This window comes from Pongo abelii, chromosome 1, assembly GCF_028885655.2.
Source record: "Pongo abelii isolate AG06213 chromosome 1, NHGRI_mPonAbe1-v2.0_pri, whole genome shotgun sequence".
Classification (NCBI taxonomy): domain Eukaryota; kingdom Metazoa; phylum Chordata; class Mammalia; order Primates; family Hominidae; genus Pongo; species Pongo abelii.
In genome coordinates, this window is record NC_071985.2 from 45,358,685 (window position 1) to 45,373,294 (window position 14,610).

General features: G+C 52.1%; 1 protein-coding gene across 1 annotated transcript; it reads left to right on the plus strand.

Annotated features, from left to right (window-relative positions):
- Positions 1-894: 894 nt before the first annotated feature.
- REN (renin) lies at positions 895-12,371 on the plus strand. The gene is made up of 10 exons (XM_002809573.4): positions 895-1,036; positions 5,065-5,215; positions 5,796-5,919; positions 6,534-6,652; positions 7,616-7,812; positions 9,834-9,842; positions 10,404-10,523; positions 10,872-11,013; positions 11,273-11,371; positions 12,013-12,371. The coding sequence occupies exons 1-10, from the start codon at positions 939-941 to the stop codon at positions 12,172-12,174; spliced, it is 1,221 nt and encodes a 406-aa protein (XP_002809619.2). The 5' UTR covers positions 895-938; the 3' UTR covers positions 12,175-12,371.
- The last annotated feature ends 2,239 nt before the right edge of the window (positions 12,372-14,610 follow it).

A 14,610-nucleotide genomic window follows, 5' to 3' on the forward strand; every position in this document is an offset into this window, starting at 1 on the left:
GAAGCTTTTAACCTAAAGGATAATACCCCTGGGGGTCAGAGGCAAAATGGAGTCAGTCATGCTAAGTCTCCCTCCACTCTTTTTCTTTTTTGAGACAGAATTTCACTCTTATTGCCCAGGCCGGAGTGCAATGGCATGATCTCAGCTCACTGCAACCTCTGCCTCCTGGGTTCAAGCAATTATCTTGCCTCAGCCTCCTGAGTAGCTGAGATTACAGGTGTCCACCACCACACTCAGCTAATTTTTGTAGTTTAGTGGAGATGGGGTTTCACCATGTTGGTCAGGCTGGTCTGGAACTCCTGACCTCAGGTGACCTACCCACCTTGGCCTCCCAAAGTTCTGGGACAGGCGTGAGCCACTGCGCCCGGCCCCTCCACTCTTATAAGTAAACCAGCTGTTGCTTCTCCTGCCGAGAAACCAGTCATGAAGATTCACCCATGTTCTAGATGGGAAAACTGGGCTGTAGCCTAGGAGAGGCCAGTCAGGGACAAAGCCAAAGTTAATATAGAGGATGGAGATTCTAGGGTATAGGGGTTGGGTCTGGGCTAGGGAGCTGGAAACCTAGGTTTTATGTTTGTCCCAGTTTTGATGTTGGCCCTGAGCAGTGCTGTTTCTCATCAGCCTCTGCCTGCTTCAGGGGTCACAGGGCCAAGCCAGATAGAGGGCTGCTAGCGTCACTGGACACAAGATTGCTTTCCCACAGCTCTCCTTCCTCCGGCCCCTCTGCTCCACATCTGGAAACCTGGGTACCCTTCACCCACCTAGCTCTGTCCCACAGTGAGATTTATTGCTGGCTGCCCTGCCATCTGCCCCAGGGTGATAAATCAGGGCAGAGCAGAATTGCAATCACCCCATGCATGGAGTGTATAAAAGGGGAAGGGCTAAGGGAGCCACAGAACCTCAGTGGATCTCAGAGAGAGCCCCAGACTGAGGTAAGCATGGACGGATGGAGAAGAATGCCTCACTGGGGACTGCTGCTGCTGCTCTGGGGCTCCTGCACCTTTGGTCTCCCGACAGACACCACCACCTTTAAACGGTAATTGGTAACTCAGGCAGAGAAGGGGTGGGAGGGGTGGCAGGGTTCCCAGCTTCCCAACACCCTTGCTTTTCCATATGCAGTGTCATTCAGTCCTTACGATCAGCTGGACAGGGAAGTATGGACCTGTTCAGAGAGGTCAAGTGACTTGCCCAATAAATGACACTAGTAGTCAGGTCTAGAAGCCGTGTCTTTTGCTTCCTGCCCAGAGCACCATGCTAACTAAGTGCTGTAGAGAACTCAGAAGTATTAGGACATGCCCCTTGCCCTTGAGGAGCTCACAGCCTGAATATTAAGAAGGGCATAGGTGGTTAGGCATGGTGGCTCCTGCCTGTAATCCCAGCACTTTGGGAGGCCGAGACGGATCACTTGAGGTCGGGAGTTTGAGACCAGCCTGGCCAACATGGGGAAACCCTGTCTCGACTAAAAATACAAAAATTAGCCGGGCATGGTGGCAGGCACTTGTAATCTCCAGCTACTCGGGAGGCTGAGGCAGGCGAATCGTTTGAGCCCGGGAGGCGGAGGTTGCTGAGCCAAGATCATGCCACTGCACTCCAGCCTGAGTGACAGAGCAAGACTCCATCTCAAAAAAAAAGAGGGGGGTCGGGGCATGGGTACAGTTAACTCTACCGGGAAGCAGCGTGATATCGTGGTTAAATGCAAGGCTTATAGAGTTAGATTGCCTTCATTTAAATTTTGCTTCACTAGCAGAACAAACTAGGTCTGGAATCATGGGCAAGTTATTTAACCTCTCCAAGTCTCAGTTTATCATTTTAAACAGGTATGATAATAACAGTACCTACTTGATGGGGCTGCTTTGGGGATTTTAGGAGATAAGGCATAGAAAGCTGGGCACGTTGTAAGAGCCCAGCTACTGTTAGTACTACAGGACGGATTCTTACAAATATCAAAAGCAAGGTTTGGCTGGGAGCAGTGGTTCACGCCTGTAATCTCAACACTTTGGGAGGCCGAGGCGGGCAGATCACCTGAGGCTGGGAGTTCAAGACCAGCCTGACCAACATGGAGAAACCCTGTCTCTACTAAAAATACAAAATTAGCCAGGCGTGGTGGCACATGCCTGTAATCCCAGCTACTTGGGAGGCTGAGGCAGGAGAATCGCTTGAACCTGGGAGGCGGAGGTTGCGGTGAGCCGAGATGGCGCCATTGCACTCCAGCCTGGGCAACAACAGCAAAACTCCGTCTTAAAAAAAAAAAAAAAGAAAAAAAACAAGGCTTTAGGTAGCCCACAATTAGAAGGAGAAAACCCTAGCATCCTCTAGGTGCCAGGCCCTGTGGGAACAAGTGATTCGTTAAGACTGTAGAAGGAAGCTGGGCACGCGGCTCATGCTTGTAATTCCAGCACTTTGAGAGGCTGAGGTGGGCAGATCGCTTGAGCTCACGAGTTCAAGACCAGCTTAGGCAATATGGTGAAACCTTGTCTGTACAAATACAAAAATTAGCTAGGTGTGGTGGTGCAAATCTGTAGTCCCAGCTACTCGGGAGGCTGAGGTGGGAGCATCACTTCAGCCTGGGAGGTGGAGGCTGCAGTGAACAGAGACTGACCCACTGCATTCTAGCCTGGGTGATAGAGCCAGACCTTATCTAAAAAAGGAAAAAAAAAAAAAAAGACTGAAGAAGGGGAAGAGACAGCATTTGAGAAAAGGCCTCACAGAGAAAGGGGTTTTCAATCTGGGGACAGCAGATGTGACCAGCAGTCCTGAAGGTAGGGAGGCACATTTTAATAATGGTAATAGTTGCTAAGCCTATAAAATGCTTAGGGCGTCACAGGATCTTTTCACATGTCTCATCTCAAGTCATGCCCCCAACAACTCAGCATTCCCACTTTGCAGATGAGGACACTGAGGCTCAGGGAGGTGATATGTAAGAGGCTAAGCCTCAACACACACTGGGCCTTTTGCTTCCAAAACTGCTTTCCCTTGCTCTGAGGCTCTTGGAGAGTAATTGCTGGGTTGTGAGCACTGGGTAAGAGGATGGGTGCTTCAAAGCAGCTGCACCCCAGGATAAAGGTAGAGGAAAGTAAAAACATCTTCCCCTGCTGTTATCCAAAAGAGAAAAAGAATGGAATTGGGCAAGGTGGAGGGGGAATCCAGCTTTTGAAACAGAATTATAGGAATTTTGCTACCTGCTATGTGCAGAGCATCATACGAGGCACTTGGGACAGCTGAATGAATGAGCTCCATTCTCAAGGTGAACATGTACATATACACACTCACAATTTACATTTATTGAGCAGTGGCTGCATGGTTTCATCTGCAGAGTGACTCTGAGGTAGGTACTACCATTAGGTCCATTTTTAGAGAGGGGTTAATGGAGACTTAGAAGAGGCCCAGAGAGGTTAGGTAGTTTTCTTAGAATCACACAGGTGGTAAGGGGATTCAGGCATGCCCCCTGCAACCACTGTCTTCACCACCATACGGCACCAGTTCCACAAGCTGTACAGTGTGGGCTGTGAGACCCAAGGAAAAACAGAGCTGAGGCCCAAGGGAAGATGAGGCCAGTGTGGGCTGGAGGCCTTGAGGCAAGCTTCCTGGAGGTGGGGGTACATGTTAGGCCTTGGAAGACTAAAGAACTGGGGGGAAAAGGAAGGGAAGAAGGAAAGGATTTTCTGAAAAGGAAATGGCAAGAAGTAAAAGTCCAAAGCATAGGCTGTTGTGAGTAAATAGTGGGAAATGCAACCTCTTTGGGGTCAAACCTCTGACCTTCCACGTTCCCAGCTGTAAAGTGGGAGTAATAAAATCATCCACCTTATGAGAGCAAATTAAATAATGATTGTGAAAATATTTTGGTAACAGTAACCTGTGATAGGAAAATAACAAATCATTTCTGTTACAATACCATGCTGATAGGCATAAAAGTTGCATTCATGTTCATGGGCAAAATGGGGGTAAGTAGAATGCATGGGACGCAAGAAGGATGTAGGAAGGAAAGGGTAGTGTAAGTACAGGAGGACTAGCCACTGAGAAGAAAGTAGAAGAAAGAGGGAATCTCCGTGTGTATGGGAAAGTCTATTGCAGAGTCAGATTGGGCTTCCATCCTGGGACCTTCCCGTGAACAGCTAGAGACATCTTCCTCTTGGCTTTGGCAGCCTTTATGTCGGGACCCAGGGGACCCTATATGGGAAATAGGGCCAGACACATGCTCGGAATCCCTGCTTCAACATTTCTGAGTCACCTTCGTCCCTGTGAGCCTTCATTTTTCTCATCTATAAAATGGATGACAGCTAGCTTGTTGGTGTGCTTTCAGTAGCGGCTCAGTAGAGTTAGTTTCCTAGGTCTCTTTAATTCTGCCTTCTCAAAGGTGATGGGAAAACATCTAGACAAGAAGCCAAGGGACTGGGACACATCTCTCCAAGGACGAGGTGCATGGCGCTCTGAAGATGCTGGCATCTCTCTAGGCCCAACCCAGCTCAGGGGGTCCACTCCACCACAGCCCTGGCTGAGTGCCTGTCCCCTGGTATCCTGGAGACCTCGCAGCTGCTGTGGGCATCTGCTGCCACCTAGCGGCCACCCATGGCAGTGTCTCCCCGCCAGCCCCTGGTTTTGACGGGGGCACTCCCTGGCATTAATCTCTTCAGAGGGAATGTCTGTGCCTGTTTCCTGTCTGTCCTCCCACCAGTTGGAGTTCCTTAAAGGCAGTCATGATCATTATCTTTCTAGCTCCAGTTTCCAGCACAGTGAGGCACAAAGTAGTTGTTCAGCAGGTGATTACAGAATAAATGAATGAACGGACCCATAAATAAATAGCCTTGTCTAATCAAAATTAGGCAACAGAAGGAAGTCACTTCAGGGTTATTTAATCCCCGGGCAGCTGACACCTCTAAATTGACTCTTGACAAGAACTAACTCTTATAAATGCTCCAGAGGCCTTCAGGGACAGAGGTGATTTCCACATGGCTGGGCAAACATTAAAGGTAGTTGTACTAAAAGCAGGGGTTTGGCCTCAGGGACTCTACCACTGTGGTGGAGGTACAGCACTTTTCCATTTTTGCTTCCTCCACCCTGGGCCAGGATCTTCCTCAAGAGAATGCCCTCAATCCGAGAAAGCCTGAAGGAACGAGGTGTGGACATGGCCAGGCTTGGTCCCGAGTGGAGCCAGCCCATGAAGAGGCTGACCCTTGGCAACACCACCTCCTCCGTGATCCTCACCAACTACATGGACGTGAGTGCCTGGCTCAGCCCCTCGCTCCCTCCCTGTCACCTTTCCCTCATGGACCTAGGGCTTTCTTTGCCGCAAGACTCACCCTTTCCATGCTGTGTTTGACGAAGGCGCTGAGGAGCACGTGAGCACCCTAGAAAATTCCCATTTTCCAGCTGGAAAGCCTAAGCACAGAAGACAGGAAGGCACCCAGGGGCCATTCAGGGGCAGGGTTAGGTTTTGAATTCAGCCCAGGCCTCAAGCCAGGTGTCACAGGTGGGTGGGAAGGGGTGTGTGACTCAGGTGGGGGTTTCTGTGACCTGGCCCAGCACAACCTGACAGCTTCCTGCCCCAGCGGATCCTCAAGGGTCAAGTTCGCTTCCTGCTTCATTCTCAATGTTTTGATTTTGCCCTCTTGTCTTACTGAGACTCCCACTTTCTGGGATGCCATGGGGCGATGCTAAGCCTCCTACCAGTTCCTGCAGGAAAATGGAAACCCCAAGAGGCTATAGGACCACACCGAGAGCCAAGAGTGAAGCCAGGCAAGACCCCAAGACCCAAGGTCCCCTGAGCCCCTCCAGCCCTCTCTTTTTACCCCCCACAGACCCAGTACTATGGTGAGATTGGCATCGGCACCCCACCCCAGACCTTCAAAGTCGTCTTTGACACTGGTTCGTCCAATGTTTGGGTGCCCTCCTCCAAGTGCAGCCGTCTCTACACTGCCTGTGGTGAGACCTAAGACCCACAGTGCCTCTCCCCCATCCCCCTGCCCTACTGTGCATGAGCAATCCTGCCCAACACCCAGCTCCCATCCCTCTTGCCACCAAGGGAGTGGCTTCCTCTCTGCCTCTGTGCCCACTGACACGTAGGGGAGAGAGGAAGATGTCTCCCATTTTTCTGATATAGCCACAAAGGTTAAAAAAGAAAAATAGGTCCAAGAACCCCTGAGCACCCAGAAGGCCACTTCTCAGTCTTCCTGAGATTGAGACAGGACTGAATTCTCAAACCCATCCCAAGCACTCGGAACTCTTCCATCCCTAGTCTTAATCAACAACCTCTTACTAGGCACTTACTCTGTGCTCGGCATCTTCTCTGGTCTTATCAGTGTTAGTGATTACTTTAAATTCCTTCATTTAGGACAAAATTCTCGAGGTATGGGCACATTAGGAGAGCCCAAGAAACCCAGTCCTTGACTGATGAAGCATATATTCCAAGCCCCCTGACCCTAGGGCCACTCATCCCTGCACCTAAGCTAACCAGCCATACCCACAATGCACCCTGCCTCTGAGTCCCCCTGTCTGGGCCACTCTTGGACAAACCTGAGCCTCTGTCCCCCTGCCAGTGTATCACAAGCTCTTCGATGCTTCAGATTCCTCCAGCTACAAGCACAATGGAACGGAACTCACCCTCCGCTATTCAACAGGGACAGTCAGTGGCTTTCTCAGCCAGGACATCATCACCGTAAGTTGGGCCGCCCTAGGTCATCTGCCCCCGACCCCTTCTGTCCCCAGGCCTCTCCTGACCCTCCAGGGCCCACACCTGCGGGGAGGCACACTGCAGCCCACTTGGAGCCTGGGGAGCTGAGGAACACCCTGCTCTGCCACATCTGGCTGTTGCTGCAAAGCAGCAGTACCTACGGGGGAGCAAGCCTGGGCTATGGGCTCACCATTGGGTGGTTTATGGATGTTTTTGCATCTAACTTGCATGTAGGGCTTGTCCTGAGCCCCATGGCTGCAGTCAAGTAACTTCTCCAAGTTCACCAGCTCTGACTGGGCTACACCCTAGACTGAAATCCAGGGTCAGGGTCAGGCTGAGTTTTAGGGTCAGGCCTAGGTTTTAAGGTCACAGTTGAGGTTGACTCTGGGATTCAGGTCAAGGCCTGCTTTTCTTTTTCATGTGGCCCATGTCTGACCCTTTCCTCATCCTGGAGTTTCTCAGGCCCTGCTCCATCAGAGTTAGGGGAGGGGCACACATGGCACCTGAGAGGAAATCAGGGTGATTCCTGCCTCCCTTCCTTTTTCTGTGAACTCAGATATAAAGGAGGGAAAAGGGCAAGCTTGGCTCTGCTGAAGAAACCCTTCGCCCATGATAAGGGTGGGGGCCAAGACCCAGTCCTGCCAGGCACGAAAGTCTGGCCACTGGGGAGGGGGAGGAGCTCTTGGCAGCTTTTCTTTTGCGGCTTGGCAGGACCACCCTCTCAGCCCCTGCTCTCCGATCCCTGGTCAACTCCAGCTCTCTCTGGGCTCCGCAGCAGAGATGTGTATTAGCACAGAGTGTGCTTGCAGGGTTGAGGAAATACTCTTACCCCGATTTCTGTACCCTGGAGCATGTGTGCCCCTGGGATTCCTAGTGTGGAAGCCCAGACCAGACTCCAACCAAGGAGTAGGCAGTGGGCTTGGTCTCCTCTGGTCCTTCCTCCCACAGGTGGGTGGAATCACGGTGACACAGATGTTTGGAGAGGTCACGGAGATGCCCGCCTTACCCTTCATGCTGGCCGAGTTTGATGGGGTTGTGGGCATGGGCTTCATTGAACAGGCCATTGGCAGGGTCACCCCTATCTTCGACAACATCATCTCCCAAGGGGTGCTAAAAGAGGACGTCTTCTCTTTCTACTACAACAGGTGGGGACCGGGACTCCAGGGGCTGAGGTTGGGGGAGAGGAGTGGAGAAGAGCTGGGGAGTGGAAGGAGACTCTGGGCCAGAATTGTAAAGTGTTTGTAATTAGGTGACAGCCAATCAATATCTAGAGCTGTACTAGCCAATATGGAAGGCACTATTGAAATTTAAATTAATTAAATACAGTTAAGCATCAATTAAGCATTCAACTGGTGGCTCTTAGTTGCACTAGCCACATGTCAAATGCCTGGCAGCCACAGTGGCTAGTAACTACGGTTTTATGACAGTGCAGATAGAGAACATTCCCAGCATGACAGGACATTCTAATAGACAGTGCCACTCTGGAGCAAGAGGAGATGCAAGGTGGGGGTGATGGTAAATAAGGGATTACTGTGACCTGTAGCCCTGCCTGTTAGGGCCATGGCTCCTCCCACACAGAGACAGCCAACTTCAGTCATCCATTAGATCCTTCATTCGTTTGTTTGCTCACTCATCAGTTCAGTAAATGCTATGTGCCAAGCACTGTGGTAGGCTCTGGGGGTGCAGCAGTGAACACAGTGAACAAGGCAGAATCCGTACTCCCCTACCCACATAGAGCTTACAGGCTAATAGGGAAGACAAGACATATTCCAACGTAAAGAGTGTCACAGGCAGGCAGCAAGTGTGGTGCTGAAAACCATGGATGCTTTTCAATTCTAGGCTGAGCTTATATGCAGCTCAGCCAGCCTTGGGGAAGCTCTTGAGCAGGGTTGGGCTCTACTCCAAACTGCTGGGTTTAGAAAGATGGCATGAGTTGGAGACAAGAGAGCTGGAGGCAAAAGGGGCTGGGTGCAGTGGCTCATGCCTGTAATCCCAGCACTTTGGGAGGCCAAGGCGAGAGGATCGTTTGAGCCCAGGGGTTAAGGCTTCAGTGAGCAGTGATTGTGCCACTGCACTCCAGCTAAGGCAACAGAGTGAGATCCAGTCTCAAAAAAAAAAAAAAAAGTCACAAGGGTAAGAACATGAGGCCAGTGGCAAAAAGAATAGAGGAGAGGATCAGAGTTCAGAGAAATCTCACAGTAAAATGGAGAGGAGTCTCTGGTTTGGTGATAGAAAGGGAGGCCTTGAGAAAAGGCCAATTGGTGGCTCTGCAGTCAGGGGTGGTCTTTAGAAGAGCCATTTTAGAGGAGGTGGGGGCAAGGCCAGATGGCAAGAAGTTAAGAGGTGGACAATGTGGGTGCCAGGAAGTGGAGGTCATGAGATGTAGGCTGCCCTGGGACATTCAACAGGGAAGGGAATGGGGGGTGGCGTGGGGGGTGAGATCCAGAAGCAGGAGAGGAAGGGTGGGTGTTTTTAAATGCTAGAGGATGCTCGAGTGATGCCTGTAGGTGGAGGAAGAAACCAATGGAAAGAAAGAGATTAAAAATGTGGAAAGAAGAGGAGCTAAATGGGGGCACTGGAGTTTGGAGGCCATGAAAGAGATGAGGTTGCAGCAGACAGGAAGAAGCCAGGCTTTGCAGAGGAGAGGGCTAGCCTCTTCTTTTATCTTGGGATGGGAAGGAGGGAACATCCAGAGAGATCCTGAAGTGTTGAGAGAGAGGCAGGAGGGAATTTGTGCTAGCATATACACATACATTCCGAATTTATAAAAACACAAGTAGTTTGCAGTTGCACAAAATAACATATGCACACCTACACACCCATGCACACATGTGCATGTGTGAATTCTAGTATGAATTCTGGAAAAACACATCACACACACATGCACACCCTGGAGACTAGGCCTACAGTAGTCCCTGAGTCAAGTGCAGTGAGGAGGAAAGGAAGGTGAGGGGAATCAGCTCCAGACGGGGCACGAGGAGCCTGGCTCCAGTCCCCCACTTGTTCACTCATGGACTGGGTAACTTCAGGCAAGTGACTTCGCCTCTTGGTGACTCCATTGCCTGAAGGGAAAAGAGAGTACATGACACCCACCCTGCCAAACAGTAGGGCTGATGAGGCTGTCATGAAATGAAGCTTCCTTTCTGCTGTCTCCCTTTCTCTGCAGAGATTCCGAGTAAGGAGACAAAACCCCCACATGGCTGTGACCTTCCAGTACTCCCCGAGCACCTGACCTAGAATTACACACGCCACCAGCCCAAAACTCACATCAGCAAGCCCAGCCTCTGCTAGATGCCGAAGTTCTCTGTCTCTCCTTCCTGCTCTCCATGCCCCCTGCCCGCCCCATACCCAACAGCCTCCCCAGGGTCCCCTCCCATGCACCTGCTCAATCAGCAGCAACCCAAGAGTGAGAGGTGTCCATTTGTGTCTTGTTCACATCCACTCACTGTCCTTGCACCTGCTCCTTTTCTGTGACCTCTCTGGGGATGCTTTTTGGGGAACAGCTGGACTACCCTGGAACAACCTCTGATTGGTCTTGGGGAGGGGAAGAAAGGCAGAGAAGCAGTATGTTCTGCATGCTTCCCAACGACAGCTCCGAGCCTGGCTGTCTGTCCCACATTCCTCTGCCCTAGAGCCCTCTGTTCTGCCCTGCACCCTTGTGCAACCTTCCCCGATTGCCTGAGTTGCTGGGTCCTGGAGGTTATGGGTTTCCAAGAGCTTCTGATCTTTCCTTTAGGAATTCCCAATCGCTGGGAGGACAGATCGTGCTGGGAGGCAGCGACCCCCAGCATTACGAAGGGAATTTCCACTATGTCAACCTCATCAAGACTGGTGTCTGGCAGATTCAAATGAAGGGGTCAGAAATCCTCAACCCTCCCTGTGCTCCAAAAAATGCTGCCGTCACTGGGGTTGGGGAGGGTGGGGAAGGACAGCATTACCATCCTGCCCTCTTTCCAAATGCAGCCACTTCTTAAGCACAGCCACCGTTTGCTCTCTGCCTGCTCTGTCCAGGCTGGGTAACAGAGAAGGGAGGGGCCTGGGGAGAAGCAGTGGAGGACGACAGTACGTTCCCTCCTCTACTCACTGCCTCAACAGGCCACCAGCGTGGCCTCCACCCACCCACCCACACTCAGGAAGGACATGCAGCCTGGAAGTGCCCATTAGCCTTCTGTCTGTCTGTCTGTCTGACTGTGGCCTCCCCCAGGGTGTCTGTGGGGTCATCCACCTTGCTCTGTGAAGACGGCTGCCTGGCGTTGGTGGACACCGGTGCATCCTACATCTCAGGTTCTACCAGCTCCATAGAGAAGCTCATGGAGGCCTTGGGAGCCAAGAAGAGGCTGTTTGATGTAAGAAGCCAAAGAGGGAAGGTGCTGTGGGTGGGGGGAGCGCCACCTGGTATCGGCTCACAAATCCCCCAGGCAAATGAGGCCATCTCAGGCCTTCGCTTGTTCACCTCACACTCTCCGCACATGTGGCTGGTCACCCATGGGGCGGGGCACTGTGCCCAGCCCTCTCCAGCAGAGAGGCCAGGCCACCAGCGCAGGACTCCTTGTCTGCTGAGACGTCTTCCATACTCAAGGAGGCTCCCTTTGCCCCCCACCCCAGTATGTCGTGAAGTGTAACGAGGGCCCGACACTCCCCGACATCTCTTTCCACCTGGGAGGCAAAGAATACACGCTCACCAGCGCGGACTATGTATTTCAGGTGAGGTTCAAGTCGGCCCCCTCAGTGGCAGGGAGAAAGGCTGGACAGAGACCCTCAAAGAGGGACAGATTACAATGCACAGATCATGTTAGAACCGTAGTTCTCAAACTTGGCTGTGCATGTCACCTGGAGAGCTTTGAAAAATCCTGGTACCTGGGCCACATCCCATACCTATTAAATCAGAACCTCTAGAAGTGGCACCTGGGGCTCAGTTTCCCCAGGTGATTCCAATGTGTGGCCATGTTTGGGCATCACTGTGCCTGTTCCCTCATCTCCATTTTCTCATCAAATACTCCCAATAATCCTATGCTCCTATATTCTTATCCTGTTTTCATAATCAATAGGCTTAGAGAAGTTGAATGAGTTGTCTAGGATCAGAAGCTAAGGCAAACTGTAAGCTCCTGAAGGAAGCACAGTGCCTGATGCATTGTTTGCCTGGGATCTAGCACAGGGGCTAAACACAGGAGCGGTGCAGTCCACGACAGGGCAAAATGGCCATAATGTGAGGGAAGCCCAGTGTGGCTAGGGGAGAGATGGGGGCGAGAGGGGGAATGTTGCTGAAGACAGTTGCTGGGGTCAGGCAAGGTGAAAGGAGAATGCTCATGTGCTGGGTATGGAGAAACTCTCCCCCTTCCTGCCAGGAATCTTACAGTAGTAAAAAGCTGTGCACACTGGCCATCCACGCCATGGATATCCCACCACCCACTGGACCCACCTGGGCCCTGGGCGCCACCTTCATCCGAAAGTTCTACACAGAGTTTGATCGGCGTAACAACCGCATTGGCTTCGCCTTGGCCCGCTGAGGCCCTCTGCCGCCCAGGCAGGCCCTGCCTTCAGCCCTGGCCCAGAGCTGGAACACTCTCTGAGATGCCCCTCTGCCTGGGCTTATGCCCTCAGATGGAGACACTGGATGTGGAGCTTCTGCTGGATGCGTGCCCTGACCCCTGCACCAGCCCTTCCCTGCTTTGAGGACAAACAGAATAAAGACTTCATGTTCACAGCCTGTTGCATCTGGGTTCACTAGGGTTTAGAACGGAGGGAGGGGCTGCGTGATCATGTGTGGACAGGAATGTGACACGGACAAGCTACACATTCGCCTCACGCACAGGTTCTTGCGTGCAGGGATGATGCCATCCATCTGCCATCAACAGGACTCAGGTGGAGCTGTTTACACAACCTCGGATGGGAAGTCTGAAGAGAGCCGGAACCAAACTCCCTCTAGTCCCTCAGGGAATAAGGCTAATGCTGTGGCAGTAGACTGTGGGTCAGAAAGTTCTCCCAGCTCACAGAAGCCAGCTCTGAGTTCAGACTCTGCTCTGCTGAGCTAGTCAGCCCTGTCTCGTCCCTGCAAAACTCCCCTCAGCTCTCCTTATCCACTGTAGATGCCCCTGCCCTGCCCCATGTAGCCATTTACACAGGCATTCTAAGGCACTACCACCTAAAATCATAGAACACCAGAGATCCAGGCAATACTTCCACTTTACAGGTGGGGAAACTGAGGCCCAGAGAATGGAAGGCCTTGCCCAAGATTACTCGGTCAAGAATCAAGTAGTGAAGAATACTGAAAGATAGTGAAGAATCAAGACTGGAACCCAGCCCGTCTGACTTGGGTCCTGGGGGTTTCCACCTTATCATAAGCAGTTGGTACTGTCATAAGTACAGTGCTTCACGCACGCTGGTACAGGGCCACGTGCACAAGCACACAGGTGCACACACACACTGCTATCCTCCATCCCATCCACCCGGGACTCATCAAGCTGAAGTCTCTTCTCCCACTCTCACTCCTTGGGCTGTCTTCAGGGCACATATAACTTGGGGAATGAGAAATTGGCATCCACCTGGAGCCACTGAAGCCATCCCTCTTCACCATAGTTGCTCACCTCTCTTTTGACAGAAAGTCGTGAGGCACTGAATGGCCCAACCAGGCCCTCAGTACCTCTGGGAGCCATCTGCAAGAGTCCCTGTGCAGCGCCAAGGGCCGGAGCCTGGGCTTCAGGACCCTGGACGCCCACTGATTCTCCATATTCCCTTGTCCTGCATAGCTGTACTTCCTCACTGCAAAGGAAGTGTTGGAGGCCAGTGTCTTTTCCAGCTCTATCCTGGAGCTCCAGGACCTTAGGAAGGCAGGCACGACTCCCATTATCTCCTTCACTGTCCAATATGCTAGGCACATGTGGCTATTTACACTAAAATTAAAATTAATTAAAACTGAATAAAATCGGCTGGGCACGGTGGCTCACGCCTGTAATCCCAGCACTTTGGGAGGCCAAGGAGGGTGGATCACCTGAGGTCAGGAGTTCAAGACCAGCCTGACCAACATGGAGAAACCCCCGTCTCTACTAAAAATACAAAATTAGCTGGGCGTGGTAGCACACGCCTGTAACCCCAGCTACTCAGGAGGCTGAGGCAGGAGAATCGTTTGAACCCAGGAGGCGGAGGTTGTGGTGAGCAGAGATCGCACCATTGCACTCCAGCAGCCTGGGCAACATGAGCGAAATTCTGTCTCAAAAAAAAATTTTTTTTAATAAAATCAACGTGGCTAGTGGTCACTGCATTGGACAGCAGATATAGAACATTTCAATCACTGCAGAAGTTCTGCTAGGCAGAGCTGGATTCTGGACAGCAGTAAGCATAGGAGCCTTGCGGTTGAGAGGTTCCGGGATAGGCCAAAGGGGTAACTGGGAAAATAGGAAAGGGCCCCTTCTCTGAAGGCGCTTTTCTGGGTGGGGCAGTGAGAGATAGTGACTAGCGAGATCCCTAAGGCCTCATTACAACAAATACGGCTGGCAGCCAACAGAGCCCTGCTCAGGAGGTGGCAGAGAATGACCAAAGGAGAATCTGGCTAGTAGAGGGACTTGCCCCCTGAGCCGGCCTGGCCTCTCTCCATGTCTCCTCCCCACAGCAACCTGCCCCGGGACACCTTGTCACCCCTTCCCCTTCCTTCCCACCCCCAGCCATCACCACGCCTTGCTTTGGCCCTTAGCTGCGCCAGGCCTTTAGCTCTCCTCCCCAGGTCGCGCGAGGGTCTGTCTACTTCACACCCCGAATGCCCAGCAAAGCATTGGGCTCGGGTACACCGCTTGCCTACTACCTGGCTCCATTCACACGCTCAGGATGGGAGGGAGGCTTTAACTTAGTCTTGCCCCAAGTCCTGCCCAGGATGTGCCCAAACACTCCAACGCCCTGGCTGTTGAGTGGCCTGCCAGGGGACAGCGCAGTCTGCTGGACTGGCACACTCT

Bases quoted from the DNA above. Each gene is read 5' to 3' on its own strand.
- REN (XM_002809573.4), top strand. From the start codon at position 939: ATGGACGGATGGAGAAGAATGCCTCACTGGGGACTGCTGCTGCTGCTC. The intron at 5,920-6,533 runs GTGAGACCTAAG...TCCCCCTGCCAG, and splicing joins CCGTCTCTACACTGCCTGTG to TGTATCACAAGCTCTTCGAT. The intron at 11,014-11,272 runs GTAAGAAGCCAA...CCCCCACCCCAG, and splicing joins CCAAGAAGAGGCTGTTTGAT to TATGTCGTGAAGTGTAACGA.